We start from the raw sequence: 27157 nt of genomic DNA, 5'->3' as shown, positions 1-27157 counted from the left end.
ACACAAAAAGAGCAGTTCAAATGAATATTTATAACTTCACATGATGATTCATAGGTAGTGTGTGAAAGAGACTTTTATTAACTAATCAAAACTTGGGAGACAGTATTGTGACCCTCGATTTGAAGACAGACCCCCTTTATTTTTTCTTCATCTGTTGGTGTTGGTTGCAAACCTGAATCTATGAACACATTTTCATATTTTCATATTTTCAGAAAACAATTTGGCTTTGGGCCAGATGGTCAGCAGTGGCTCTGTCAAATAAGTTAGGCTGACAATAAGTCACATTTAAAGAGCGAAAGAGAGTCAAAGGTCAATCAGAGTTTCGAATATACATTTGATTTGATTCAAGTTAGTCAAATGTATCACAGGACAAATAATGCTTACAAGAATTATATTCAGGAAATATATTTCTTCATGAATTTCATAATGTAATTGTATAATAATCAATTGTGACATGAATTCATATTAGTGATTCTTGAGATCAAAATATGTCCGCCATATACAATGTCTTTGGGTAAATAACTAAAAGACTAACCAGGACAATGTTAGTACAACAATATATGATTTTATGTTGTTTCATAAATATTTTTATTCTAAATTACATCAAATGTGTCATTATATTACAATAGTTTAAAAATAAGTAAATGGCTGAGAGACAAAATATCTGTGATCATTCAATTCAAAATAATTGTATAGACATTTTTATGTGTCTGGTGGTGTTGACTGATCCAGAAAACACGCAATTAATCAAAAAAATGTACAGCCAGGAGGTAGTTCCAAAACATGGTTAGCTAAAACCTCATTTAACATAGGTTTGGAGAATAATCCAAGTATTTTTTGATTAATCCAAATCCAAAAATCAAAACTTAATCTCAAGAATCAAACTGATATGAATTCTACAACACTTCCTTCAATTTATCTGTGTTTTCTTTTCTTTGGGACCTTCTGAGACAGGGTGGTAGCTTTCTTCCATACTTGTATAAGTAGGCCACTATTCCCACAATAGAAAGCAAAAGTGTAGCAGAAGCTCCCACGATAGAAGTGGTGAATTTGGAGACCTCTTCCGCTGAAACAGAACAAGCAGAATTTAATTGAATATTTTCTAGAAATATCCCACTCAGTTTATAGCATTCCCATCAAACTTAATAGTCATGGCACCCTTTGTAAGGTTAACTGCATGCCCTAATGAGTTCATAGATATCTGTCACTTTCTGACTCTCCAGCATTAAATCTGAAGCATGGCAACATTACTAACTTAAACCTGCATATGCATCTCAGTAAAGTGAAGGACTATTCAACCAATTAGCATGCCCATGTAATCATTAAAGACATTCAAGACACATATTAAGGTTTGTAATGGAAAATGTCACATACTGGCTTTCTCCATGTTGCTTTCTCTGGAGTCTTGAGTCTGTGTAGTTGAACCTGTAAAATATTTAGCAGTTTGAATTGCATTCCCACAGGCCTTTCTAAATTTGTTCCCATTTATTTTGCCACACATTTAAATTAGGTGGTGGGTATTGGAACGGATTTTAGTAAAGTAATACTACTGATATTTGACAAGACTAGGTGGTTACCGAATGTATAGGGTCAAAAAGGGACACGAATATGGCTCTAAGCCACTGCTGGTCATGAGGATGAGTGAGTGCCAACACATGCCCAACTTTCCCAGGACAATGTGAGGAACGTTTGCCAAGGTTTAAGCCTAGGCCAAAGGAGATATTTTGCTACCTAATCTTTGCAACATCCCATTTCCTGCCTGCTCACAGTGGCATGCTTACAGTGGTTTTTTAACTACTGTTTTTGCTTGGACAATCTGGGATGTTTTCAGTCCATCATAAAACATACACACACACACACACACACACACACACACACACACACAAACACACCCCATCACGTAGATACTGCAGAGTAAATTAGCCCAGGACTGTGCCTTTTTAAAACAGGGCCCAAATGTTCAGAACTAAATATCCAAAATATCTGTAGGTGTACCTGTAAGATAAAGCTGAAATAGGTGCTAATGAACTGTGCTTGTAATCACATTTGAGCTTCCTGATATGGCCCATCAGGAAAGCACACCCTTGGCGGGAAGTTGGAATTTCACTTGGGTCAAACAGGATCCACCTAAACAATTTGTATGTATTATTTTAGCCTGTCAGTCAGGCCTCTGGCTCCTGAAATACACCTTATATTTTGATGAAGGCAAAAACCTTCACATTTCTATGAAGGCAAAAAGCTGTCTTATACTGAGATTATAACATATTTTTTTTTAAATTGAACAGGCCAGCTACAGTATATAAAGCACTTTTATATTCAATGAATGCTTTAGGGTAAATCACGAAACAGTAGTATGTAATACTTGAAAAAGGTTGTGAACAATATTTATAATAACGACAAGTTTACAACTGGTAGTTATTTGATATTTGCATAAAGAGAACACTCACAGAATGACAATAGGCCTACCTTCCAATTGGGATGACTTGGTTATTGGTTGAGATGAAGTAGCCTGTTCTTTTGAAGAGACTGGAGTGCCATCAGGACGATTAGGCTCCCTAGTAATAGCACCTGGAAAAGTATTGTGTAGATTGAATGTACTATATCAAAATAGGCTGGATTAGCACAGGGCTTTAAGGATATCCATATTTTGAAAATGGAAAAACAAATTGCAGCAGCGCAACGGAAATGTAGATTAATTAATGTAACATTCAGAATCAATTTAGCAAATACAGTATATTGTTAGTGTGAATGGATGAATTGTAATGTAGTTACATCATTATTTTGTTAACACTGTCTCTGAAATATTTCGGAATAGAGAAATGTATATGAATATGGTAATACAATATCATCATAAAGTCGACTGGTTGGTTCGTTGATACTGACAATGGTACCTAAATATACATTAACTGATTAGGCAGTGGGTACAGACTTACTTTCCACTGGAGATGTGTCAGTTATTGGGGCCATAGTTGTTGCAGCTCTACTAGTCAAAGATGCCAAAGTTGGGCTGGTATCCTGCTTAGATTCCACTACTCCAGTGTCTAAGAGTAAAATGTATATTTATGGAGAATATCAGATCACAAAAGCTGAGAGCAAAACCGCAAAATAATCTTTAGTTTTGAGCAGAGAATGTGATTAATCAGAGTGGCATCGGTTAATCCAGCATTTAGGGATACGTCATTAGAACCAATTACACATAATCAGAAATTAAATCACTGGCAAGAATTACTCAGAAAACTACATTCAGCAGTAGAGTATATTATAATTACCTTGAAAATGTAATGTTGCATTTGCAGTTTTATTAATAGTATGAATAAAATCTGTGAACTCTGCCAAACATCTGTAGTTAACTCTCTTTCCTCCCGTTCGATCTGTAGCCGACAGGGTGTGGTCGCAAAAGATGGATTCATCACACAACTCATACATTGGCCCACTCAACTCGTCCTCTCGAAATAGTTTGATGTCCACTTTGTACTCAAGACTGCAGTAAACAGCAGTAACTGTGCAATTAACCTGCACAGGCTGTCCAGATACAGGATTCAGAGGAGCCATGGACAACACAGGGTCAGGAAAGGCTTAAAGAAAAAAAGTATATTATCAATATATCACTACAACTATTAAAACACTATTAGTAAATAACACATTATGGAGAATCTGCAAACACCTGCCTTCTTCTGCAAACATTGCAAAAATACATTATGAAATTGCACCACATGTATGAAACTCACAGAAAACATTTAAGGTTGCAGTGGCCCTCTTGGATGACTGTTTGCACCGTGATGTACAAGTATAAGATCCAGCATGAGATTCAAGTGTAGAGGAAACAGAGAGGACATTTCCTAGGTTGATTTCAGTTGTAGTGAAGTCGATGTCATCTGTTAAAGTAACCCAGGTGACCCTCGCTCCAGGGCAATCTGTGGAACAGCTGAAGTTGAAAGCAGAACCAAGCTCCACAAACCGCTTGTTGGGCTGAATACTCACGGTGTGTGCATGCACAGCAGTACCTACAGCAAGGCAAAAGTCAGCATTTTAAAATACACAATTTAAACTAGCATTTTAATGTATGTGATGCAAATGGCAATACATGACTGTACTGTCATTCCTGGTTGTTTTATTTTATTTAAGTATGTATAATTACCCAGCAGAATCAGGGAAAGACACCGGACCAGAAGGTGATGTTGCTGATGCGCCATGTTCCTGCTGAGTGGTCCCTGCTAGGGCAGTGTGAAGAAAAGGGGTCAGGATGGTCGCTTCCGCAAGCTCCTTACAGCCTACTGGTCCAAAGCCAAAGGATATTCACATTTTCCAATGTCTGAACTAAACCCAGATAACAATTTGAACAGGAAAGGATAAAAACACCATCCGGACAGAAACAATGGCAATAAAACAAAAACAATAGAGAAAGTATTTCATCTCCAACAAGCCAATATCGAACAGTAATAATAAAATACAACAATATGCATTTCCTGAAGGAAATGCCAGTGCATGAAATGCAAAAGTTAAGAAAGGAAAGAAGAGTGAACAAGTGTGAAAGAAGAAAGGAAAGAAGAGTGAACGAGAGGGAAAATACTGAAAGAAGGAGAAAAAGAGAGAGAAAGATGGAGAGATGGAAAAAAATAAGTAGAGTATGGAAGCTGTCTCTTAATATTCCTAGTTATACAGTTGAATTGAGAGGGACAGAGAGAAGAGGTGCCTTGGAATTGACACAGGCGTCAGTGAAGCACAGGTGCAAGCCAGTTTAATGACCCTATTATGATGTCACAATGGCCCAATGTAAGTCCATGGGAAAATTTGTTCAGTTTTTCTTTAATATCTTAAAAAGTAGAAAGTTTAAAAAACTGAAGTGTCTTTTACAAGACCTACGCAACAAAGTTTGAACAAAGTTTCTACGTTAAGCGGTTCGAGCTGAATTAATTGCAGAAATCGGTACAAAGAATAATAAGAAATGGGAAGAATGAGAAGCCTAGGAATAACAATACAGGGCATTTCATGCACTGTAATAAGAAGTGGGAGGAAGAATAAGAAGCCACCGAAAAACAATACAGGGCATTTCATGCACTGTAATTATATAACATTTCATATTTATAATATTGAGTATTGAGTGTTTTGAATGATAATAGTATTCAAAATACTCAAATATATATAATACATACAGTACATCACACAAAACATTTCTGCTCATCATTGACTGCAAATATGTGCATAACTGGACTAATGTCTCCGGTGTACTTTATACACAAGTCCATATAAGTTTGTCAGGTGTAGGATTGTAGCAGAAATGTGACTTCTGTGTAGTGTGTTCTATTTGCAGTGAAGGCAGAAGCTGAGCGTGATCTGAGGGTTGTGAGTGTGGTAGTAAAGGTGGGGATGGAGGAATGTCAGCAAAGCATTTCCTGGGGAGTTTACGACTTCAGTTATCTCAGTATAGATGCCCTGTCTCACAAGAGGACATTTGTCTTGGAGTTGACTGGAGGAAGATTTGGAGGTATCAGAAGAAGAACATCAGAATTGTCAGAATGTCAGAATTGTTTTTATTGCCAAGTAAGCTTACGCCTAGCAGGAATTTGTTTTGGCATATTGGTGCAGACAATAAACATAAAAAACATAATAAGTACTACAGAACATAAGAAAGACAATATATAAAATAAAATATATATATATATATATATAAAAAAAGAGTACAAAGTAAAAAATATTAGAAACTATTCAAATATTTAAAAAGATAATAAAATTAAATATTAAAAGATATTTACAGAATATGAAGTGGAGGAGCTGTGCAGTCTATGCAGGAATGTGCAAAAAGGGGAGGGCAATGTGCAAGGTAATGTAATGTGCGTTAATGTAACACATGAGTCAGATCTTGAGGCGTGGGGGCGGGATAACAGTCCATGTCAGGGGGGGGTCCCGTGCCTTGTTGATGAGGCCAACTGCAGCCGGTAAGAAGCTGGTCTTGTGGCGTGACCGCAGCCTACTGCCGGAGGGAAGTACCTCAAAGAGTTTGTGTCCAGGCTGGGAGGGGTCGGCCACAATCTTACCTGCACGCCTCAGGTTCCTGGAGGCGTACAGGTCCTGTAGAGATGGCAGATTGCAGCCAATCACCTTCTCAGCAGAACGAATGATACACTGCAGTCTGCCTTTGTCATTGGCAGTGGCAGCAGCGTACCAGATGGTGATGGAGGAGGTGAGGATGGACTCAATGATGCAGGTGTAGAAGTGCACCATCATTGTCTTTGGCAGGTTGAACTTCTTCAGCTGCCGCAGGAAGTACATCCTCTGTTGAGCTTTTTTGGTGAGGGAGCTGATATTCAGGTCCCACTTGAGGTTCTGGGAGATGATGGTGCCCAGGAAGCGGAAGGACTCCACATTCTGTCCGCGAACTTAAGGAGTTTGACGGACTGGTGACTGGAGGTGCAGCTGTTGGTGTACAGGTGGAGTCAGGCACACTCAGCTGGAAGAGCTTGTCGTGTAGCAGTGCCGGAATGATGGTGTTGAAGGCAGAGCTCCACAAACAGGATCCTGGCGTAGGTTCCTGTGGAGTCCAGGTGCAGTCCTGTTGGCTCTGTAGGCAGGAGGGTCGGTGATGGCTTTGAGGTGGAACAGCACAAGGCGCTAAAATGACTTCATCACCACAGAGGTCAGGGCAACGGGTCTGTAGTCATTGAGTCCAGTGATCTTTGTTTTTTTTGGGGGACGGGGATAATGGTGGAGGTCTTGAAGAAGGCTGGTACGTGTCAAAACAACAAAGGTCCATATTTTACTGCACTGTTCTTTATTTTTCAATGAATTCATAATGGCAATATGTGCTAAGTTAAATGAATGACAAACATGATACAAATGTACCTAGAGACCCTCAGCTTTGCTCAGAAGTTTTCAAAAGAGCCTCAGACATTTGTTCCTGTGCTCGTGATTTGCTGTTGTTTCCCTTTGGAAGAACCAGTAGTTATCACCCATCATGTTCAGGCTGAAATTTCCTTGATACTTGACATTTTACCTTAATTTCAGATTAAATGTCTTGGTGAAAGTTGGTGAAAGTTTTTATATCACCCAATTTAGGTGAGAAAAAGATGTAAGCGGTCCTCAAATTCCTTCTGATACAACTTTATCTATTTACAAGAAGACTTGCTGTATGTCAGTTCTCTTGTTTCTGAATACCAATTTCTATACAAAAGACAAAACATTTTTTGGGAAGGACCAGAGACCACAAATGGTTTCATAAATGTTGGGCTATTGTCATGGTTTTGATAACTCATTTAATGCTTTACTGCTAATGCTTATATTGATACTGATAAAGTGGCCATATACCCTTCTGTTAATTGCTTACCTAAATGTAGCTCCTTATCTGTTCATCAAAATGATGTCTTTTAACAAAATGTCCTCTCTTATAGCGTGACCTCGTCTCGCTGTGGGATGCTGCTGTAGTCTCTACACCCGATCTGCTTGTAGAAACCCTCGGCCCACATGTACCCATCCCCACCATACACTTATTCTACCCCATACCCCTGCAATGTATCAAATTGCCACCATCGACATGTTTTTCTGTTCCTACTCTACTTACCCTTGTAACAGTAACCCTATGAGCACACTGTGTACCCACTAAGCTGTGTTGTATGTATCATGTATATACCATATGATGTGTGTATGTCTTATGTACATCTACCACATGTATGCTGTGTACATTTACCACTTGTTGCCCCCTCCCCCTTCCTATCTCTACCTGGCTGACCTCAAGCAGATGGGTCCCCTCTTATGTGTCGCGGTTCTGCTTAAGGATTAACAGGGAGTTTTTTTTCTTGCCCGTCGCCATTTTGCTTGCTCTAAGGGGGTTCAGGCACTGGGCTCTGTAAAGAGCCTTGAGACAATTTTATTGTTTTGGCGCTATATAAATACAATTTAATTGAATTGTAACTAGCCTTCTACATGAATATGCGTTTAACCCACCCTACCCCAAGACCATATTTTGGGTTTATAACATTTCATGCAGATATGGGCAAACAAGTATGACGGTTGTAATGATGGCTGTTACAATCATATAAAAATGACCAAAGTCTGATGATTTTACAAAATTAGCTCGAAATTAGTACTCTACCCATTTCAGGTCTTTTGAAAGATGTGTGGTGTTCCCGGTCTGCATCGTTAAAACAGGTTCTATCCAACTTTAATTATGAGCGTGTGGGGAATCTCTAACAGAAATAAAGATTGACCTAACTCCCGAAATCAATCATCTTTCAGTTGAGTTTAGCTTGAAGATTGTTATATTGTTCAATTCCCCTTTTCTATGTTCTTCCATCTTTCTATACACATCATCACATTCAGTTTGGGTTCATGAAGGCAAGATGTTCCACTCCATGGAGAGGGAGCATAAAGAGAGAGAGATTGCTGTTGATGCTCAGTTTCATTATCATTGTGTGTGCGGGCAGAACATGTTTGTTCGGATAGTCTGTTTTCTTTCCTTAGCTGATAACACAATGGTAGATTAAATAAGCACAGGGAGATGGAACAATGTAGAGACAATTTATCACAGAAATAATTCTTCGGCCTATTCAACTTCACACGAAAGAGCTGGAGGTCCACTTATAGTTATCAGACTTTGTACATTTCACACTTCAACTGTAATGTGACACGAGAAATTGTACCTAGAACAATCAAAGCCGGAAAACGTACGTGTACAATTTCTGTGTGCAGCACTTGGTTCCATTGTGCAATCTTCTAATGCCCTGTTGTTTGTGCATTTAGTAGAAAGAAATGTGTGTTAGCCCAAGTTAATGTGTGTAGTTTGGCAGCTGAACTGCAGGAGCAACAGACTGCCAGTTACGTTCATTAAAATGTCATTGATCACAGCTTTGACACAGATTAGGCATGTTGACCCTCAAAATGTCTCAATTTTGTAACACTGTATAATCCAAGTCCTGCATTTCTCCTCTTAGGCTTTTTAAAATATTTTGTAGGAAAATCTAAGACTGAAGTACATCGCTGGAGAGTAATTTTTCCCAGACATTAAATGTCACATTTGGACAGCAAATGTGATGTCGGGAATTCTAAATACAGAGCACCAAAACATGTACGCAAAAGGTTAGATTCGTCGTGTAATCTCCTTATGTCCCGTTTGGGCATTTAGAAAAAGGTCCCAAGTGGATCAGCTTGCCAGAAGAGCAGATAATACTAATAGCAGGAACTGGTTTCCACACGCAAGCTCCAGATAGCCAGGACGAAAACAAAAAGTGTCATGAACTCATGCTCATAATGATCGATCTCACCCGGTCTTCCGAGAAGACATCCTCTGCACATTTGGATGCAGGTACCAAGTGCATATGATTGAATGTAAGAGTACTTAGCTCTTTTGAACCCAGTATACTATTCTTAAAACTACCAACAGACCCTGAATGTGAAAGAGTTGCATTTTACCATAAGTACACACTGTCAACAAAACAAAAGTTGCCAAGTTAGGGGAACAAAATTGGAATATTGGGAACAGAACTTAAAGTAAGAAATAGAAATCTTCAAAATCAAAATGGTTTATCCAGACATGATGCATTTACATGTGTGTACCAGAAATTATGGGCATATTCCTCATCCTGACAACTGCTTTTAAGAAATCTTCTAAACCAAAAGTTTTTTTGTATAGAAAGACCAGGTTTAGAGGGAAAAAAGGTTCAATCATATTTGTGTTGTACTTAAAAGTATTCTATTAAACATGCATACAAATTCACATAGAAACTTTTCATAAAAGACCCCTCTCCACCCCTCATTGAGCCGACTCCTCATACACATCTTTTCTGAGATCTTGATTGGTTGGATTTTCACCATAATGCCATGTCATGGTTATGATCTCTCATGTTTTTGTCCTCTCAGTCTCATCTCTGTGGCCTCATTAACATGTAATGCACATAGAGGACACTAGGTGGTGGAAATGTTCTCAAAATGTATTGTGTTAGGACAATATTCTCCAAAGGGCGCATAAGCTTCATGGCTTTGCAGAGCAACTGGGAGAGGTATGATGACAATAAATATGTACATAAACACTTGACATTCAACCCTGCAGCCAGTACAATTTGTATTGTAAGAAAATAAAAAGGAGTTAATCATTTCTCCACAGTCTTAAAACGCAAAAAGGCATCACTGATGAACAAAATGAACGATCCACACCAACACTTTCTGTATAATCCACGATCAACACACATCTACTCAAGACTAGAACAGCATTCATTCAGTACAGCACAACCCTCTGTCCATCAGCAGTTTTAATGACATTAGTATTTTAAAACACCATGGCTTTCAACCAGAAGGGTTTATCCTTCAATATGTCCACGTTCAATATAAACACCCCGTTTCACTCAAGAGTGTCCATCAGTCCACTGAAGCCATGGAGACGTGGAAATGTTAACAAGAGCAACGCGATGATGGAACTAGGAGAAAGTTGATTAAAAATAGGAGACCCTTGGGGGGGGGGGGGGGGGCTGTTTTGTTAATCATCGGAGAGAAAGTGGCTTGTGCTGCTCCCATGTTCCCTTTGTTAGCAGAAAGCAGTGTGATGAATATCCCAAGGTGGACAAGCAAGAGAGGAGGGGGCAAGAACACGGCAGTCCATTTAAGCCTACCCCCACCCCATCCCACCAACATAGCAAGGGTTTGGTCCTGTTTTGGACATGTCTAGAGTTTGTAAATATACCCCCCCCCCACCCCCAAATAAAATTATAACCATAAAAGATGCATCCAATTATTAATCAATGCTGGAGATGAAAGAATGTATAGACTTGTACAAAGACACAAGATGAAGGCACAACTGATTAAAATGTCCAGAGAGTTGGTTTGGTTCTACCATGACGAGATCATACCAGGGAATGAAAAGGTGCAATATCCTGACATTTGACATTATGATACTACCTCTACTACTAATAACAAAAATCAAGGCTTCAAGAACAGTCTATGTGCCTGAAGCACAGCATTAATGGTCTTTAAAAACAATATATTAACAGTATTAAAAAGTGCTTGGTGAGAACGTTAACAAAAATAAAACAAAACAAAATAAAATAATAAAAAAAACACACATGATGGTATAGCGTTCCTCTGCTTCTCATTGACTGTGTAGCTGGCGGCAGCTGGGGTATCAAGGCCCCACTCCAGGTTTGAGACGGCAGCGGGTTGAGCCAGTCTAAGAGCGTTCTACATGGGCTTTGCACCTGGAGAGGACATGTGAGTGCAGTCCAGACAGCTGTCTGCTCTTTAGCTGCCTCCTCTCTCAGCCTCTCCTGCTGGGGAATAGTCGTCTATGTAGGGGATGTCTGGGTCAGAGAACCGCCTGTTGACCTTGGTGGAGGTCGGGGAGGGGAGGAGGGCTGGCAACAACGGGGAGGGGGGTGTTGTGCCGGGGGCGATGTAGAGCGACTGGATGCTGTCCTTGCGGCGGCCCGGGTGCTCGCGACGCTGCACCACGGTGAGGAAGTGGGCCTGGCGCGAGGCCGGGGTCGACGCGGCGCCGGCGGTGGAGGAGCGGGAGACGCCCGGGGGCAGCCGCACAGTGCCGGGGATGACGGGGTGGCGGCGCTGGATCTGCTGGCGCACGGCGTTCAGCCAGGAGGAGCTTTCAGCCGCGGCAGCACCGCAGAAGGATTGGGGCCGCTCGGGCAGGTCTGTGGGTTTGGGGGGACACAAGGGACGAGGCCTGCGCACTGCTGTCGGCGTCCTGCCTGCAAGACAGTAGAGTGCATGAGCACATGGCAAGAGACAACACGGCACAAAAGCAACTTCTTCACGAAACGTTCAAAGAAAAGTGGAACATTTTAGATGGAATTTAGATAAAAGGTTTACGGAAATAAAAAGTGATAGATGAGTAACTGAAAATACATTTCACAGTGAACTAAAAGAGAGAGAAATAGAAATCATGCTAATGAGGGATATCCCATTAGTACTCTGGTGTCAGGGAGAACTTGTCCCATCGGAACCACAGAAATTCCTGACATTTTATGGATTGTTGTTGCTACAGCAGACACAGATCATCGCACCAAATTTTCATAATTCATTAAGAGTCCTCTAAATTAGAAATCATTAGTGTTGAAATATTTTGTTATAGTCGTAGTAGTATTAATCATAATAATAATAATAATATGGATTACCCACTACGTTGGATGCTGTATTGTTAGGCATAAATTTACCATTTATCTACCAGTATCATTCTCACAATAACTTAAAGAAATCAGAAATGAATTACAAGAGGTCGAGCCAATTCTTCTTCTTGGTTTGAGGAGATCAGGAATTTCTTTTGTGCGTATGAGAAACATGCATAACATAATGATCCATGCAGTTTGCGTTGGCAAGAGACTTGTGGAGATCATAACAACCTGCTACAGAGCAGAGGGCACCGGCACCCGCTTTAAATGCACCACCACCAGCTTCTCCAGACCTGCACCACAAACAAACGACAGGGAGGGGGGGAGGAGGCCAGACGTTGGGTCACCGAAGCGCACGTGAGATAAGCCAGAAAGGGGGGTGGGGTGGGGGAGCAGCAGGAGAGAAGCAAGACTGTACCTTTAATACTGACCTTCCGTCTCAGCAGCGGTGGTGGTGGTGCTGGTGGTGGTGGTTGGGGGGCCGGTTCTGAGAGTGGGGGTGGCAACGCGGATATCCAGCAGGCTCTCGGAGCTCAGTGACGCCTCCGAGTCCAGGTTCTCCTGGTCCGAGCCGGGCTGCTCCAGCTCAGGCAGCCTGCAGGCCAGCTCCTCTCTGGACCCCAAAAGAGCGCATCAGATGCAGGGAGGGGCAGAAAGCGGAGAAGTGCAACAACGTGAGGAAAGCGTGTACACAAACATACAATACAGATTCAAAACGCGTGGAGACTATTTCTATTCTAAGTGATTCAAGCGCAACATTTTTGCCTGAATTTTCACTAATCACTTTTCCATCTAATTCCTTGAGTCAGGGGAATGAAATGTTATGTCTTTTCACCCAAGTAAAACAGAGTGCATTGAATGAACTGCTTCTATTGAATCTCCTGGTTCGTAAACCAGGAATGACTGTCATAAGTGCACAAACCAGTGTCACAACAAATCAGAGGGGAAAGAGCCGGAATGTTCTCTTCCCTGAATGAGCTTGGCAAAGCTGGTTTTCATGAGAGTCTGATCCATCTGGGCTAATCTAACACTGTGAAGAAAAGCGTATGTAGTGGAAAGGTTCCGTACTTCTCCTGCTTGATGGACTTGATCCTCTCCATCAGGTTTCTCTCCGCCTCCGTGTCCGAGTCGATGGGCTCGTTCTCGGGCACCACGCACAGGTCTGATGAAGACGCCCTCTCCCTCACCTGGGGATGGGCCAGGCAAACACACAGATTAGCGACAGGACTGGAAACATGAGCAATGCATTCTGGGTTAGTGGAGTAGGAGGAAATGGGAGGACGTGACACCTCTGCCAGGCCGCATGCATGCATGCATGCTCTCTCTCTCTCTCTCTCTCTCTCTCTCTCTCTCTCTCTCTCTCTCTCTCTCTCTCTCTCTCTCTCTCTCTCTCTCTCTCTCTCTCTCTCTCTCTCTCTCTCTCTCTCTCTCTCTCTCTCTCTCTCTCTCTCTCTCTCTCTCTCTCTCTCTCTCTCTCTCTCTCTCTCTCTCTCTCTGTTCACGGGATCATCTAAAACAACGGTTTAGGTATTATGAGTAGGGGGTGGGGGAGGGCTAGTATGAGGAGGGTAATGCAGTATGTAACCGTGTAAATTGGATGTTAAAAGATTACTGAGCACAGATTCCAAGAGACACCAATCACATCACCCTACAGGAAATAAAAAGAAAACAACACTCAAGCGAACACACACAAAGCACCAGTCTCTATGGCAGGAATTTCAAAGCCTTGCACTGCATGGCAGATCGTAGATGGGAGAATACACAAGCTATTAAATCAACACATTTTAGCCCCAAGGGAGAAAAAGGCCTGTGAGAAGCAGTTGTTCAGATCTCTATAAACAAAACAACATGCCACATGTGAAATACAGTGGGGCCATCAGAGACATCTGCACAGCACAGCTTTGATACTCATGCCATTGTCACAAAGGAATTACTCCTTAGCGGCCCCCCCCCTCCCACAGAAATAGTTTCTACACCCGACGCCAAACCAACCCACACCTGCCCTGTTCACGCATCCTCTCATAACAGCAGTCCTGAGACGGTGGGCAGGGCTACATGCACTCAGCTACGGCCCAGGAGGCGTCTCCAGTTTGGACCGGATCTGGCTCTGATCAGGTCCGGATTCGGTCCAGAGCTGGACGCCATATGGGAGTTAGTATGGGAGGGGGATGGATGAATGGATGGATGGACGGACGGACGGATGGATGAATGATGTGCACGTCATGCACGTGCAAAGATGAGCACCTCAAAACAAGACAGGACCACGTCATATCCAACCAAGCAATGCTCATACATACCGAGCCTCTCACCACTGGAGAGGTGTACCTGAGTGGTAACCGCCAGGTCTAAAGAAATTTAAAAAGAAAAAAAGGAAAAAAAAAAGAAAAAAAAAAGGGAAAGGAACAAAGAACCAGACAGCAGGGCAATGGTTACGTTTCGCAAACATGAAGCAAACTGAAGACAAACATCAAACTTGTCTGCGGAGATCCAAACCAGCTTTTGGACTAACAGTTACTATGAGGAGACACAAGGAAGGACATTGAAAACAGACGTCGCTGTAGCCTTAAGACAACACACTGGCTTGCTGGTAGGCAACAGGAATGACAAAGCGCTGAGGGTTTGCTGTATGCGTTAAGAGGGGCGGGCGCATACCGTGTTGTTTCTCTTCAGCTTGAGCTGATTGACGGCCAGGTTCTCGGCGTACTCCAGCTGCTCGATCTCCTCCATCTTCTCATTGTATCGCCTGATCTGCTCATTGATCAGCATCTCCACACACCTGACAGAAAGAACAACCACAAGATGGCGTCAAACAACAGGCATTTAACATTACACACAGGGCATAACAAGTCAAGGCGAACAGACATTAAGAACTGCAGGGTGTGTGGATGGGAAATATGCTTCTGTCTTAAAAGGTGGGAGGTGCACTGAGACCAGGCCAAGCTGTATGGACACACAGGACACGGACACACATCTAGAAAAACCCCAAAGCAAACAAAGGTCACTGTCAGCCCTCTTCAGCTGTCAAACAAACCAGACTAATGCTGGCTACGTAACTCAAAAGGTGAGGCATGGTTACGGGTCACAGCAAGGTGACAGGTCCTCAAACTGGAACACTATGAAAATGTCACATTACAGAAAAGGGCAAAAAAAAAAAAAAAGACAGAACTTGTGTGTATGACAGAACTGCACACTCGTCGATTCTGAATTCAGTGGAAAGTGGTTATTAAGTCGATCCTTATGTGAAGCATACGTACAAGTCACTCATTCTCTTTTGTCATTTCTGAGGAACTATCCCAACTTGTAACTTGCAGTCCGGTCCTGTGTTTTGCCTCAGGATTACACCTATACTGATTGAGTGGCGTCCCACCACTTCCTCTACCAGGAGAGCTACCGACACTTACATGGTTGTCTTGGCGACATCCTTCATGCTCATCAGCGGATCGGCGCTGTCTGGACAGCGCAGGATGCACGGGGCGAAGACGATGGCGAGAGAGTTAGGGTTCATGCGGTTATGCGTCTCCCCTTTCGACACTCTGCAAAGACAAACAGAAGTCCAAACTTTAAATGGTGTTCCCTGTAACACATCCTTATTCAGACAGGTTGCGTTTCGTGCAAGTCTCCACTACATACATTTAAAAAGACACTCCACTGTTATCTTTCTAGCACTTGCCAATTTCAATATGAACTGTTAAAACAAGCAGCCATTGCTTTACTTTTCCTCTAGAGAATACTTAAAAATGCCGTTAAGAGATGTGAGCACACCTGACGAGATGGAAGATGACTCTCTCCAGCGTGTTGAAGTGGGAAGAGGGAAGCTGATCCAGGATTCTGTAAATGGCTTGAACTTGTTCCTGCTTTTCAGGGAGTTCTGCAAAGACGGGGAGAAGTCGAGTCAAATGACCGAATGTTACAACAGAGGCTAAAAGTACGTTTCGGGATCTGTGCACACGACTCATGTTCAAACATTGACTTTCTGGGTTTCCATCAGACAGGATAAAAAAAAAGAAACTGGTGATAACGGATAGTGTCTACCACATGCTACCCTCATAACAACACAAACACAAGACACCTGAAGGCATTTGCAAGAAGAAGTCATGGCTACTTTTTAGGTTTTTGATAAGGTAGAATCTTCTTTTTAGATCTGGATTAAACTCTTTGTTCTTGGCCTTCAGGAAAAATCTTCAAAAGTCTTCAGAAGTCAGACAGAGTGTGGAGTGTTTTTTTTTTTGCCAGTATAAGACCTGACTTTTTCATTCCCTTTTTATACACCTGATGAATCCCTCTTATCTCACTAAATCTTTTTTAATTGGAGGATCCGTTGGGAAATATTCATGTCATGTTTGGTTTGTTATCCGCGCCTGTTTTCAAGGTCGAGACCCAACTGAATAACTCCTGGGATACTAGAGAATAGCTCAAGTGAGAGAAACAGGAAGGGTCAGAGGTTACGAATCTGGGAGACAAGTGGGTAGCTCCCTGAAGACATGCGGATAGTTCCCCTGATACACCTACTTCCAAGCCCAGCTTAATACGTTTGACACATCAGTATGTTTGCTATACTTGAAACGCGTTTAAACAGAGTGCACATCATCTAGTTCATTTCAATAGTCCAAATCATTTCATTAGCTTGTCAGACCACCATGGTGGTTATGCTGATTGTTGATTTTCTTCTCACACAGATTATTGAGTTTTCATTCACATGTTTTCCACCACAAAGGAACCTACCCACAGCTCGAAGGAAATCACTGTAATGGTTGAAGGTCATGATGGGGTCAGGGAGCTCTCTCAGCCATTGCTTGATCAGGCCAGTGACGATGTGGATGGAGTAGGCCTCGAGGCACACACTGGTGGGGTCTGGAGGAACAGAGAATATCACCACCATAGGTCAGAATGTAAAGATTTCAAATATAATATGAGGATATCAAGAGCCAACAGTTTATTTGAGGACTTGCCTGCCTCCATCTTCTGATGGAGCTCCTTCATGCGGTTGGCGGAGCCGGACTTCCTGTAGATGCCCTCGGTGTACAGGCCATTCATCTCCACGTGCTCCAGCATGATCTCCAGAACAAAGGGGACCGGGGCCTTGTCACTCACTAGGCGGCACACACGCACCCCAAAGTTGCGCATCCCCGAATCGTCTTCATTCTGAAGGAGAGGCGTGTAGGATATAGTCACTAAAACACACACACACACCTACACTGAACCAGCCCGGACCACATACTGAAGCTCTTCAAGATGCGAGTGATGAGGACAGAATGAAACCAAACACAAACCTTCTTGGCACAGAAGGAGGAGCAGTCAGAGGTAATTTTGTTTAGGCACTTCTTGTGGCACACCATTTTGCAGACTGGAAACACAAACAGGAGTTTGGTGATACAGGTGAATCAGGTACAGACCCAAAATGACACACACTGGAACCTCAGGTATTGCTCAACGGACGGCGTCTTTACTCACAGCTACACATGCAGGCTTTCTCCATGCCCCATATATAGGAGGTGCATTGGTCACAAGACTGCACGATGTTCACCTGGTAGGTGGTGAACATGTGGTCCAGTGGGCTCTCCATCTAAAAATAGCACAGCATAGTGAGCATCATCATCTTCAAGCATTGCCTTTAACAAATTAAACCAGTAAACTGACTAACTGTTTCTTTTTAGGTCCTTAAGAGGCTTTATTAGGTTATCAAAAGAAGTGTTGAGGATAGCATTGCATTTTGTTATTGTTATCCTGACGGTGAATAAGTTCAACTTACACTTTTATCCTTTTTCCGTCTCTTTTTCCGGGTTTTAGTGGGCTGGAACAAGCACAAAAGGTCAGCAGGTGAGTTCTCATGCCAACACTGCCTTGAGCATTTATATTAATGTTTGTGATAGGGTTACCAAATAATCATCAGAGAGTGCACCTGCTCCATCATACCACAAAACAGACTTCACATTACTTTAAATGAACTCCAGATGGATGTGCACATATGCGTGCGTGTGTGTGTGTGTGTGTGTGTGTGTGTGTGTGTGTGTGTACCTTGGCTGGCTCTGCTTCCTCCTTCTTAATCTCTCCTCGTATGAAACCGTCTAGGACTGACTGGAAGAGGTTGACCACCAGCTGCACCTCAGCCTTCTGCTTCTCTCCCGCAAGGGCCACAACCTTCATCTGGTAGTTCTTCATCAGGGTCTTGTAGCCAATGTGGGGCTTCTGTTAAGACACAAGGACACATGATAGAAGGGTGAAGGCACGCGTATGTTTCCGTCAATAAAACAGAAAAACATGCTGCAAAGAGGGACAAATAGGCTGTGGTGAGCACGGCAATGAGCGACGTACAGGCAGGGAGTACATGCCCTTGATGGTCTCTCGGAACTCCCGTGTTGCCGTGATGAAGATGTCCTCCGTGGCCGACAGCTGCTTGCCTCTGGAGCGGAGGTCATTCACCTGGAGGGAGAAGCGGCACCAAACACACATGAACCAAAAGAGCTGGAACTGCATCACATCTAATGATGGGGCTGTCTGGGACGGCTTTGATCCATTTGCATGGCTTCATCTTTTGTACATGTGGATTTGGGGTTCGTTGGAATAAAGATGGCAAGTCTTACAAAACCTACACTGCACGTTTTATAACGTGTGATCTTTTAGATAGGTTATCATAAGAGCTGGAGAGTAAGATTAGACACAAAGTTAAATACAATATATATATATATATATATTTTTGTTATTATATATATATATATATATATATATATGTATATATATATACAAACAAAAAGATATTTTCAGTACAAGAGAGAAACCATGGCAGCAGATACACGAGAGTAGTAAGTGGATACTCAAACTAGACATGATCTAACAGCTGATAATGAGCAGGCCCAGGAATGAAGCCAGACCTGATTGCCAAGGAACTCGTCCAAGTGGCGCAGCTCGTTGGTGTTGGTGATCTCGCGGTCCAGCGAGGCATTCCACTGTTCAGATACCCGCGTGGCGCGGCTGATCTTGATGGTGGGATTGCGGCCTAATCGTCCGCCTGGCGCCTCACCGTGGTGGGAGCGGGAGGAATGAGGTGGGTGGGCAACTGTGTGGAGGAGAGTGGGGGCAGAAGACATGCCAAATATAAGACCCCCAATGGGAGCAGACATTACAAACAGAGCTGAGATCTTTTGGCAAAAATGGAAGTGAGTAGTCACTGGTGAGGAATGCATACATCAGCAAGAAAAATGAGAGCGAAGGGTGATCTTCCGCCAAGAATTTTAAATTTTTGGAGTTTCTTTATATCAAAACGTTGGGTACCAGACAAAATCTTTCACACCGATTTTGGGTGAAAACATGAAACAGCACACGTACCATTAAGGCAACAAAGACATGATCATAGACCACATTAAAGACATTAGTTAGTGATGTTGATGAGGCCCTAGTTGTGCGGTCTCATGTACCTTCTGCAGACCGTTCAGCCAGAGCCTGGGTCATAGTGAAGTCCCCATCCTCAGGTGTTTGGACTTTTTCACGCTTCTTCAGGATCTTTCTCAGGAACCCAGACCTAGCGGGCACACACACAACCCAAAGAATCGATTTAAAATTGATATGCTTCTCTATAGTATAAAATGCTGGCCTAGAGGACATACACATCATGCTTTACATTACACAGAGGGACATATGGTGACTAGAGAAAGGATAAAAAAATAGCATGTGTGATTAAGATTTACAAATACAGGGAAATGCATGACTGTTTGAAGCGCATTCTCTGTTTGGGAAGCAGAACATAACATGACAGACCCGCTGAGGGAGAACAGCATGGTTTCCTTCCATCTCATACAATGTCGTCTGTTTTAATAGTCTAATCTGTAATATTTCTCTCCCATACAATTGCACTGAATCGATTCTCAAACAGACTACAGCACATCCAGTATCACTTCAATACAGTACACGTCTTTTAGTTTCCAATTACGGGATGATTACCAACCATTCAGTAAAATACGGACTCACACACAGATATGAAATTCTCAAAACTCCTATTTCCTTCCATTTAGGATGACAAACACACGGGATTAATAATAGCCGATATTGGATTCCATTTTCCCGCTCTGCTTCCTCTGTGCACTACTCATCATGTCAGTCAACCTTGGAGCAACCATCAGGTTGTCAGCAAAATTGCGTTCATTCTAAACGAGTTTTAATACCGGAAAACCTATTGATTGCGCCAAAAACAAGCACAAGGCTCCCTGAGACATTTTCATCATAGCATCGTCGACACGTCAAGATTTTCGTTGTCGTGCGCGAAAGCATAGGGAACGGTAAGTTTGTTTCATCTATCTAGCTAGCCAACATGAGCGTGTAGCAAACTAGCTGGGTAAGGTTAACTTTTAGTTTGATACTGGTTCACAAACAAACGTACATGTTAGCTAGTTTACCTGACCAGCGTAATAATCAGTAAAATTGAGTACATTCATTCAGACAATAATGTTAACCCAGCTAACGTTAGCTGTGCAGCTAAAGTTTTCCGGCAGATTGCAACTTAGTCAGAAGTCAAAAACTGTAGCCAGGTTACAGAACAACTTGGCTACCAACAATGTCAAGGGTATAAATGGATGAACGGCCCCTACTCCGCCCCACTCTCTGCTGCTTGCCCTCCATTTTCCAAAATTGTGCATTGAGTGGAGTTGCACCTCAACTGTTGTCTTGGTCTAGTCTTGACCGTTAAACTTCACTTGGTCTTGATTGGTAGGGTTCTAGGGCGTTTGTCTGGGTATCCAGTCAACTAACATGATCTTTACTACCATACACACAGAACATTTGCTGACTACACATGTCTATTTTAAAAGCCAAACTTATGTTTAAAAAGGCTGATGTTTGCATTAGTGCCATGGTAACACGGAACACTGAGACAAAATGTACAATTTGATCCTCAGCCTGATGATACCACCAGGGCAGTGAATGACCATCTCCAACAAACCTCTCTGCTCAGAGCAAATTAAGTTTTCAGGAATTCAAGGCATCCATCCCCTCCCATAACGAGGGCCTCTGCGACTATATAAGGCAGAAGAGCGTTTACACACCACGTAAGATGGATGAGCAGCCCAAAGGGAATCAGTGAGTCATGGCGAAGCTCAGGTCAAGCATGGACGGCCTTTCACACGGCGTGTGAGTCACTGCACCATCACCGTAGTCATATTTAATCATGATAATCTGACCTTCACTACGCCTTCAATTTCACCACGGGATTTCATTCATTTTTAGTGCAGACCTGGTCTGAAGGGTGGGACAAAGAGCCGCCAAAACCCCATTATATTTCATTTAGTTATATAAAACAGTGAACAGTACAGTACAAATTAACCACTAGCACCACACTTCATCCTTTAAAGTACAGGCCGAGGGTTTATAGTTTGTGAAGGCAAAAGGCTGATCCTGAAAGAAGCGAGCCTGCTTTCATTGCCGTTTTTATTCGTCTCTTCATCTGCTTATCCAGTGAGGAGACTGTCCGCCCAGCCCGTGCTGCGAGTGTGTGTTGGGAGAGGGGTGTGCAGGTGGTGCTGTACCTCTCTGGAGTGGAGGGCTGGAGGGGAGTAGTGTCCTGCGGGCCCGGACCCTCCGGGGACCTCCTGCTGAGTGAGCTGGCTTTAGCCCCATCCGCTATGGACTCTGTGCTGGCCTGACCCTGTGGGACAACCGTCAAACACACTGGTTAGTAAAGCAGCCGGCGGGCGACCTCTCCGCAGCAGTGCTCCGTAGTCTTGAAAGAGAAACCGAGAGTGGTCAGATAAAGAGGATCTGGCCCCTGATTAGTAAGCACCCATAAATGCTGTTAACCCTTCCCATCATTCAACCGTGAATTTCCACCCAAAGCAAATTAGTAGCCCACCACCATGATGACCTTTTAAGGGATTAAATCTTAATTATTCTCAGCAAATGTTTGATTGGAAACCACTTAAAATCAACGTAGATAAGAGGAAAAAAAAAAAAAAAACGTTGTTATGTGTAACATAATCTAGAATCAGTTAATCTGGGATCATATTAGTATGTCAACTTCTTTTAGATTCTTGGACACAGTAGAGCCAGAAGCCTGTGATGTGCAAAAGGGCACAATGCTCCAATGACTAGAGTATGAAATGGAGAAGACTTGGAGGAAACACATATGGCAAATATAATGAAGTTGAATATTTAGGTTTACTCAATATGGCTGTCAAGCACCGTGAAGTACATGCAGCCTGAGAGAATGATTGTCTAAAATGTTTCGTTTTTTTCTCCGAGAATGGGGAAAGTAGAACATCTGGTGCAGTGACAAAAAAAAGGTCAGACACTGGCAGCCAGAGACTCGTGTCCAATCAAAACGTAGCAAGGAAAACAAAGGCTGGATTGAAAGAGTTTCTTTGGGTTGAAGAGAAAGGGAGGGGTAAGGGAAGTCAACCCGACGGTTCAGGGCTCCACCCCCCTGATGCAGTTTTCATATGCCTCCACAAGCAGGCAGCAGACCACCACACCTCCCCCCACCCAGCACGCCAGCAACCTCTGCCATGGCTTCACCTGAACCTGCTGTATGTTTGGACTTGTGGTCTGGACAGGACTCGTGGGGGGCAAAGGGAAAGTCCAGTACTCCACATCTTCCATTTCTGCACTTTTACCTGCCAAGCAGCTACGTGCAAAGCCTAAGCCTCGGCGTTTGCGGTGCTTGCGGAAACGCACCCTGCCCTGAGTGAGTTAGAGAAGCACAGTGACACACTAAACCTCATGACAACCCAGCGTGAGAACCGGACAGATATTACACCTGCTCCAACACACAGCGGCTACCATACATCTCACACACTGGGCAAAGTTAAAATTAGAGCATAGCTATTTACTACAAAGATCATAAGTTACCTTTTTGTTTCCAGGACCATCTGCAGTAGGGGGGACATAACTGGACACGTCATCAAGAGATAATGAGATATCCCTATCCTGAGCCCTGTAAATAAGATAAATAGATATATAAATAAAGTTGAGAATTAATAAAATAACAAAAATGTCCTTAGCATATATGCCCAGTAATATACAAACATCTCCAGCGGTATACTTTTCTTTGAGTTCTTATTCTCAAATCAACGGCTGAGAAATTTAACTAGAAATTGATCTGTGTTCACAGTGAGAGGAAAAGTGGATGTACCGCAGGGAGTTTATCTTCCTGCTCTTCGGGATCTGTGCTTCATGGGAAATGTTCTCTGATGGTTCCCCTCCCCTCTTGCCCTTCCTCCTCTCCGACCGGTCATGGTCACTCGGCTTGCCATGACCTGGCAGGCTCCCTGTTCCCATTGGCAGGGGACTGGAGGCCTCGCTGTGCCCATTTCTCTCCATCTTAGGGCCAGGGATATCCAAGGGCAGAGTGGTGGGTCGCACCAGTACGGGAGATGAGCTCTTACTCTCCTTAGCCTTCCCTTTGTCCTTCCAAGCCACAAAGGTGTACTGGTCCAGCCCTTTGTTGTCAGAATGCTCCTTGGGCTTGGCCTCAGCAGTCTCGCTGGTACTGGTACTGCTAGGGGGCTCCTGGCTTTTGAGCCTGGGGGGCGCGTCATCCTTGCAGGCCGAGGCAGCCCTCTGTAGCTCCCTCTGGCTATGCTCTAGGCCTCGTTGGCGCCTCATCTCCCTCTTCTCCTGGCTCCGTGACACCTGGGCTTTCCCCTGCTGCTGGGGAGCAGCTCGGACCCCTTTCTCTGGGGCAGCACCAGTGGCATCTGAAGCGGCAGGAACCACATGCGTCAGAGACTCCTGCTCCTTCTCTGGGATGAGTGCCGTGTCATGGACCTCCTTCTCTTTTGGCGAAGCTGGAGCAGCTTCGTTGTCCTGGGGCTGTGCGCTTTCAAGTAACTCAGGTTCAGGCCCAGCCTCAGCCTGTGTACCGTTTTCAGCATGTGGATGGGGGACATCCAGGGCTTTCTTCTCCCCAGACCCTGAGGATTCCTGGACGGGGGACCTGCCCTCCTCCTGGGCCTGGACGTCCTGACACTCCTCTGCTCTTGCTGTTTGTACCACTGGTTCTGGCTGGCTGGTGCTTTTAGGCGTTTCCTTCCTACTCTCGGCCTCCTGAGAGTCTTCTGGTACTACTGCCTGAGGACACAGTGGGGCAGCCTGCTGCTCCGATTCCAACGCTTGCTTGGCAGACTCTTCCTTCTCTTTCAGCCTCCTAGCCGCCTCTTCTTCCTCTTCCATCGCTCTCTTTGCTTCAGCCTCTGCTGCTAATCTCGTCTCATCTTCTCTTCTCTTTGCCTCCTCCTCTTCCTCCCTTTTCTTAGCTTCCTCCTCTTCAATTATCCTTGCTTCTTCCTCCTCCTCCTCCTCCTTTCTCTTTGTCTCCTCTTCCTCTCTTCTCCTAGCTTCTTCCTCTTTTCTTCTTGCTTCTTCCTCCTCTCTTCTTCTAGCCTCCTCCTCTTCTCTGTTTCTTTTCTCTTCCTTGATGGATTGGCATCTAGAAAATAAAGTTCGCAACAACTGTTAGAAACCATTCAAACCAAAATCACTTGGTAATCGTGATTAGAAAGGAAGAGGTTGGTTGTTGCTGTGGTGCAGTACCTCCGGCGTGCAGAGCTGCCCCTCACCAACGCCTGCATCTTCTGGATGACGGAACGTTGACGTAGATACTCTGTCCGCTGCCTGCAGCCCCTCCAGTGGGCCTGCAGTACAGTGGCGGCCCGATAGCGCCGATTCCTATAATAACGCCGCCAGCATCCCTGTTTGGTGAGAGAAACAGTAAGAGGAAGAAACTGTTTCTGGTACATCTGTACATTTTACAACATGTAGGCCTGGGACAACTTTGGAAATCAATGATTCACAAACAATACAAAAGCAAAATGAAATTTGCTAATCCAGATTCTTTAAATCAGTATTTTCTGCTGTTTCAAAGTTTAATAATATTTGTGGTCAGAATACAAGTAACAAATGGACATAAGCGTACATTTCAATTCTATTCAATACGATTTCCACAACACTGAATGCTAAAACAGCTATTCTATCAGATTTAGTACTTCCTACAAGTTAAAACTATGACTTCAATGTTTTTAGTGTCTTTAAACAGAAGGCCACCACAAGCATATATTTATCATCTGGCTACAGTCACTCCCACGTGCAGCCGAGTCATAATTAACGTAGGGACTAAACAGTCTCCAGATGTGTTTAGCTTACCTGAAGGAGGATGGCTGACTGCCTCATGCTCTCAAAGTGCCGCTGCTCCAGTTTGGCGCGGAACCAGCGCTGCAGGAAGATGATCTTGCGCATGACGTCCTTGTGTAGCGTGTCCTGCAGCTTTTGACGCTCAAGCTCCTTGAGATAGACCTGATGAGGATATTCACTAATGATTACTTTGCAAGCTTGATATTAAAACGGTTCAAATATACAAAAAAACACACCACAGTCTTAACACTGTGGGACGCAAACAATCAGAAATCAGTCCTTGTTATTTTTTCCCCCCAAAATGAATTCAGTGTAGTTTCAATGACCTTGGTTTTGCCAATCTGATAGGTAGTGTTGTCGAGTCCCATCTTTTGAAGGAGAGCTGAGATGTCCTCTTGGCATGAAGCAGCATTCCTGGGCAGCAACACTCGAAACTGCTCCAAGAAATCCTGAAAGATCAACATATCCAATGACAGTTTAGCTGAGTTACAATTTCTGGTTGAATGCAAATCCCTAAGCAGCAGTGCCGTGATCTGAATAAACAACACAGCTTTTTGGTGCAGCATCTCTGGAAGTCACACTAGGTTTAGTGCACCTATAGGAAAAGGCATTAAGGAATCACATATTCAGCAATGACTCACCTGAAAAGTATACTTGGCACCATACCCAGACCTCCGGATGCGGACTGTTTCCAGCATGCCTGTGTACCGCAGCTGCTGCAGGATCAGGGACTCATCAAAGCACATCTCCCTCTGATTGGAAACACATACACACACAATTAACATCTTACAATATAGTCTTATGGATATGGGGGTCATGGCCAGTGTTGGTTTAAGGGTAACCTGCATTTGAAAATAGCAAGGGCCAGAGAAATCTTCATTTAGACATGGAACACATTTGATCCGAAGGCACATACAGCCAAGTAAATGAAAACACTTCAGCAGTATTTGGGTGGTGTTGACTCAAGTTGTTACCTTTTCGGCATTAGACCTGAGGCAGCGAATGAAGAATGGTTCAGCCCTTCCCAGCGTCTCCAGCAGCTTGCTCAGGGAGGTCTGTAGAGGAAGAGAGTGGCACTGTGATTCAGTGTCTACAAGAGCTTCAAATGAGCTGTCAATTTCCAAGGAAAGGTTGCCTGTCACTTTCTGAGGACCATGTTGAGCAGCCATCTCGCCAAATCTACCTCAAGTGCTTGATTTTGGCCTCATCTAGGAACATAGAACCAGCCCCCACTAAAAGTTCCAGTAATAATTTGCAAACTGGAGGTCCTTCATTTCAGGTGAAGGCAATGTTGGGCTATTCCTATCAAGCCTTCTGACATATTGTGGTTGTGTTTGGTTTGCGTTCAGGAAAGACACGCACATCTTCTTCCAAACAGACTAATATCTCCAGTTGCTTTAAACTTCTTGAGACTTGAAATGGAATTCCACTTCCTTGCAGATACTTCCCCATTTCTGTTCGTCTCTCATCTTAACTGTGTTCTTGGAGTGTTAGTCATGTTGATGGATGAGTAAGGGGATTTGTGTGTCGTCTCATATTTTTAACCCAGTGCAACGGGAAGTCTTGGATGACCACTTACTGCTACTTTAAAAGCTTCAGATTTGGAGATTGTTAATAATAAAGACCTTTGTCATAAATAATTTAAGGGTTTCATTTAAATATTTTGTGAGAAAGACCAAATTGATAAACCACAGACATTTTGCCATAGTGCCTTGTTCCTTATTTTTCCAATCCCAATATTGCCAAGATGAGGAAAATACCAAACAACTTAAAATAGATTTTTAATAAGTATGGAGATTCATTTTTGCCAAAATAGACAAGGTCTGGCCCCTACACATGGGGACAATATATTCAGGTTATCAAGTGTTGTGTTGATATAGCTGACTGAAGAATAAAACAAACTTTGGACTACCAGCCGACAGAAGTGGCTTGGCAAGAGGACA

At 43.3% G+C, this 27157-nt stretch overlaps 2 protein-coding genes across 3 annotated transcripts in view; both read right to left on the bottom strand.

Annotated features, from left to right (window-relative positions):
- Positions 1-325: 325 nt before the first annotated feature.
- LOC116222138 (vascular cell adhesion protein 1-like) lies at positions 326-4294 on the bottom strand. 2 transcript variants are annotated; one of them, XM_031575164.2, is made up of 7 exons: positions 4139-4294; positions 3729-4004; positions 3270-3575; positions 2934-3041; positions 2467-2568; positions 1375-1425; positions 326-1066 (listed from the first exon to the last, which is right to left on the bottom strand). In XM_031575164.2, exons 1-7 carry the CDS (start codon positions 4191-4193, stop codon positions 897-899), a joined length of 1068 nt encoding a protein of 355 aa, XP_031431024.1. In that variant the 5' UTR covers positions 4194-4294; the 3' UTR covers positions 326-896. The 2 variants fall into 2 exon arrangements, with proteins under 2 accessions (XP_031431024.1, XP_031431026.1); XM_031575166.2 differs by having other exon boundaries at positions 3729-3914; positions 4139-4243.
- A 4203-nt stretch (positions 4295-8497) lies between these two features.
- Positions 8498-27157, bottom strand: part of LOC105900938 (unconventional myosin-IXb) — a 48747-nt gene continuing 30087 nt past the window's right edge. The window contains exons 19-44 of the mRNA XM_042708965.1: positions 26189-26269; positions 25856-25966; positions 25541-25663; positions 25227-25376; positions 24618-24775; positions 24468-24513; positions 23218-24386; positions 22935-23019; positions 22602-22766; positions 21617-21735; positions 19517-19620; positions 18974-19158; positions 18417-18524; positions 18120-18290; positions 17854-17895; positions 17556-17667; positions 17375-17448; positions 17054-17246; positions 16827-16955; positions 15867-15972; positions 15506-15637; positions 14757-14880; positions 14402-14449; positions 13173-13291; positions 12536-12717; positions 8498-11684 (exon numbers count right to left, since the gene is read on the bottom strand). Coding sequence (XP_042564899.1) covers positions 11221-11684; positions 12536-12717; positions 13173-13291; positions 14402-14449; positions 14757-14880; positions 15506-15637; positions 15867-15972; positions 16827-16955; positions 17054-17246; positions 17375-17448; positions 17556-17667; positions 17854-17895; positions 18120-18290; positions 18417-18524; positions 18974-19158; positions 19517-19620; positions 21617-21735; positions 22602-22766; positions 22935-23019; positions 23218-24386; positions 24468-24513; positions 24618-24775; positions 25227-25376; positions 25541-25663; positions 25856-25966; positions 26189-26269 — 4500 coding nt within the window. The 3' untranslated portion in view covers positions 8498-11220. The remainder of the gene's footprint in view (positions 11685-12535; positions 12718-13172; positions 13292-14401; positions 14450-14756; positions 14881-15505; positions 15638-15866; positions 15973-16826; positions 16956-17053; positions 17247-17374; positions 17449-17555; positions 17668-17853; positions 17896-18119; positions 18291-18416; positions 18525-18973; positions 19159-19516; positions 19621-21616; positions 21736-22601; positions 22767-22934; positions 23020-23217; positions 24387-24467; positions 24514-24617; positions 24776-25226; positions 25377-25540; positions 25664-25855; positions 25967-26188; positions 26270-27157) is intronic.

The sequence above is a fragment of the Clupea harengus genome, chromosome 10, assembly GCF_900700415.2.
Source record: "Clupea harengus chromosome 10, Ch_v2.0.2, whole genome shotgun sequence".
NCBI lineage: Eukaryota > Metazoa > Chordata > Actinopteri > Clupeiformes > Clupeidae > Clupea > Clupea harengus.
Note: the sequence above shows the minus strand (reverse complement) of the source record. Positions and strands in the feature narration are given on the sequence as shown.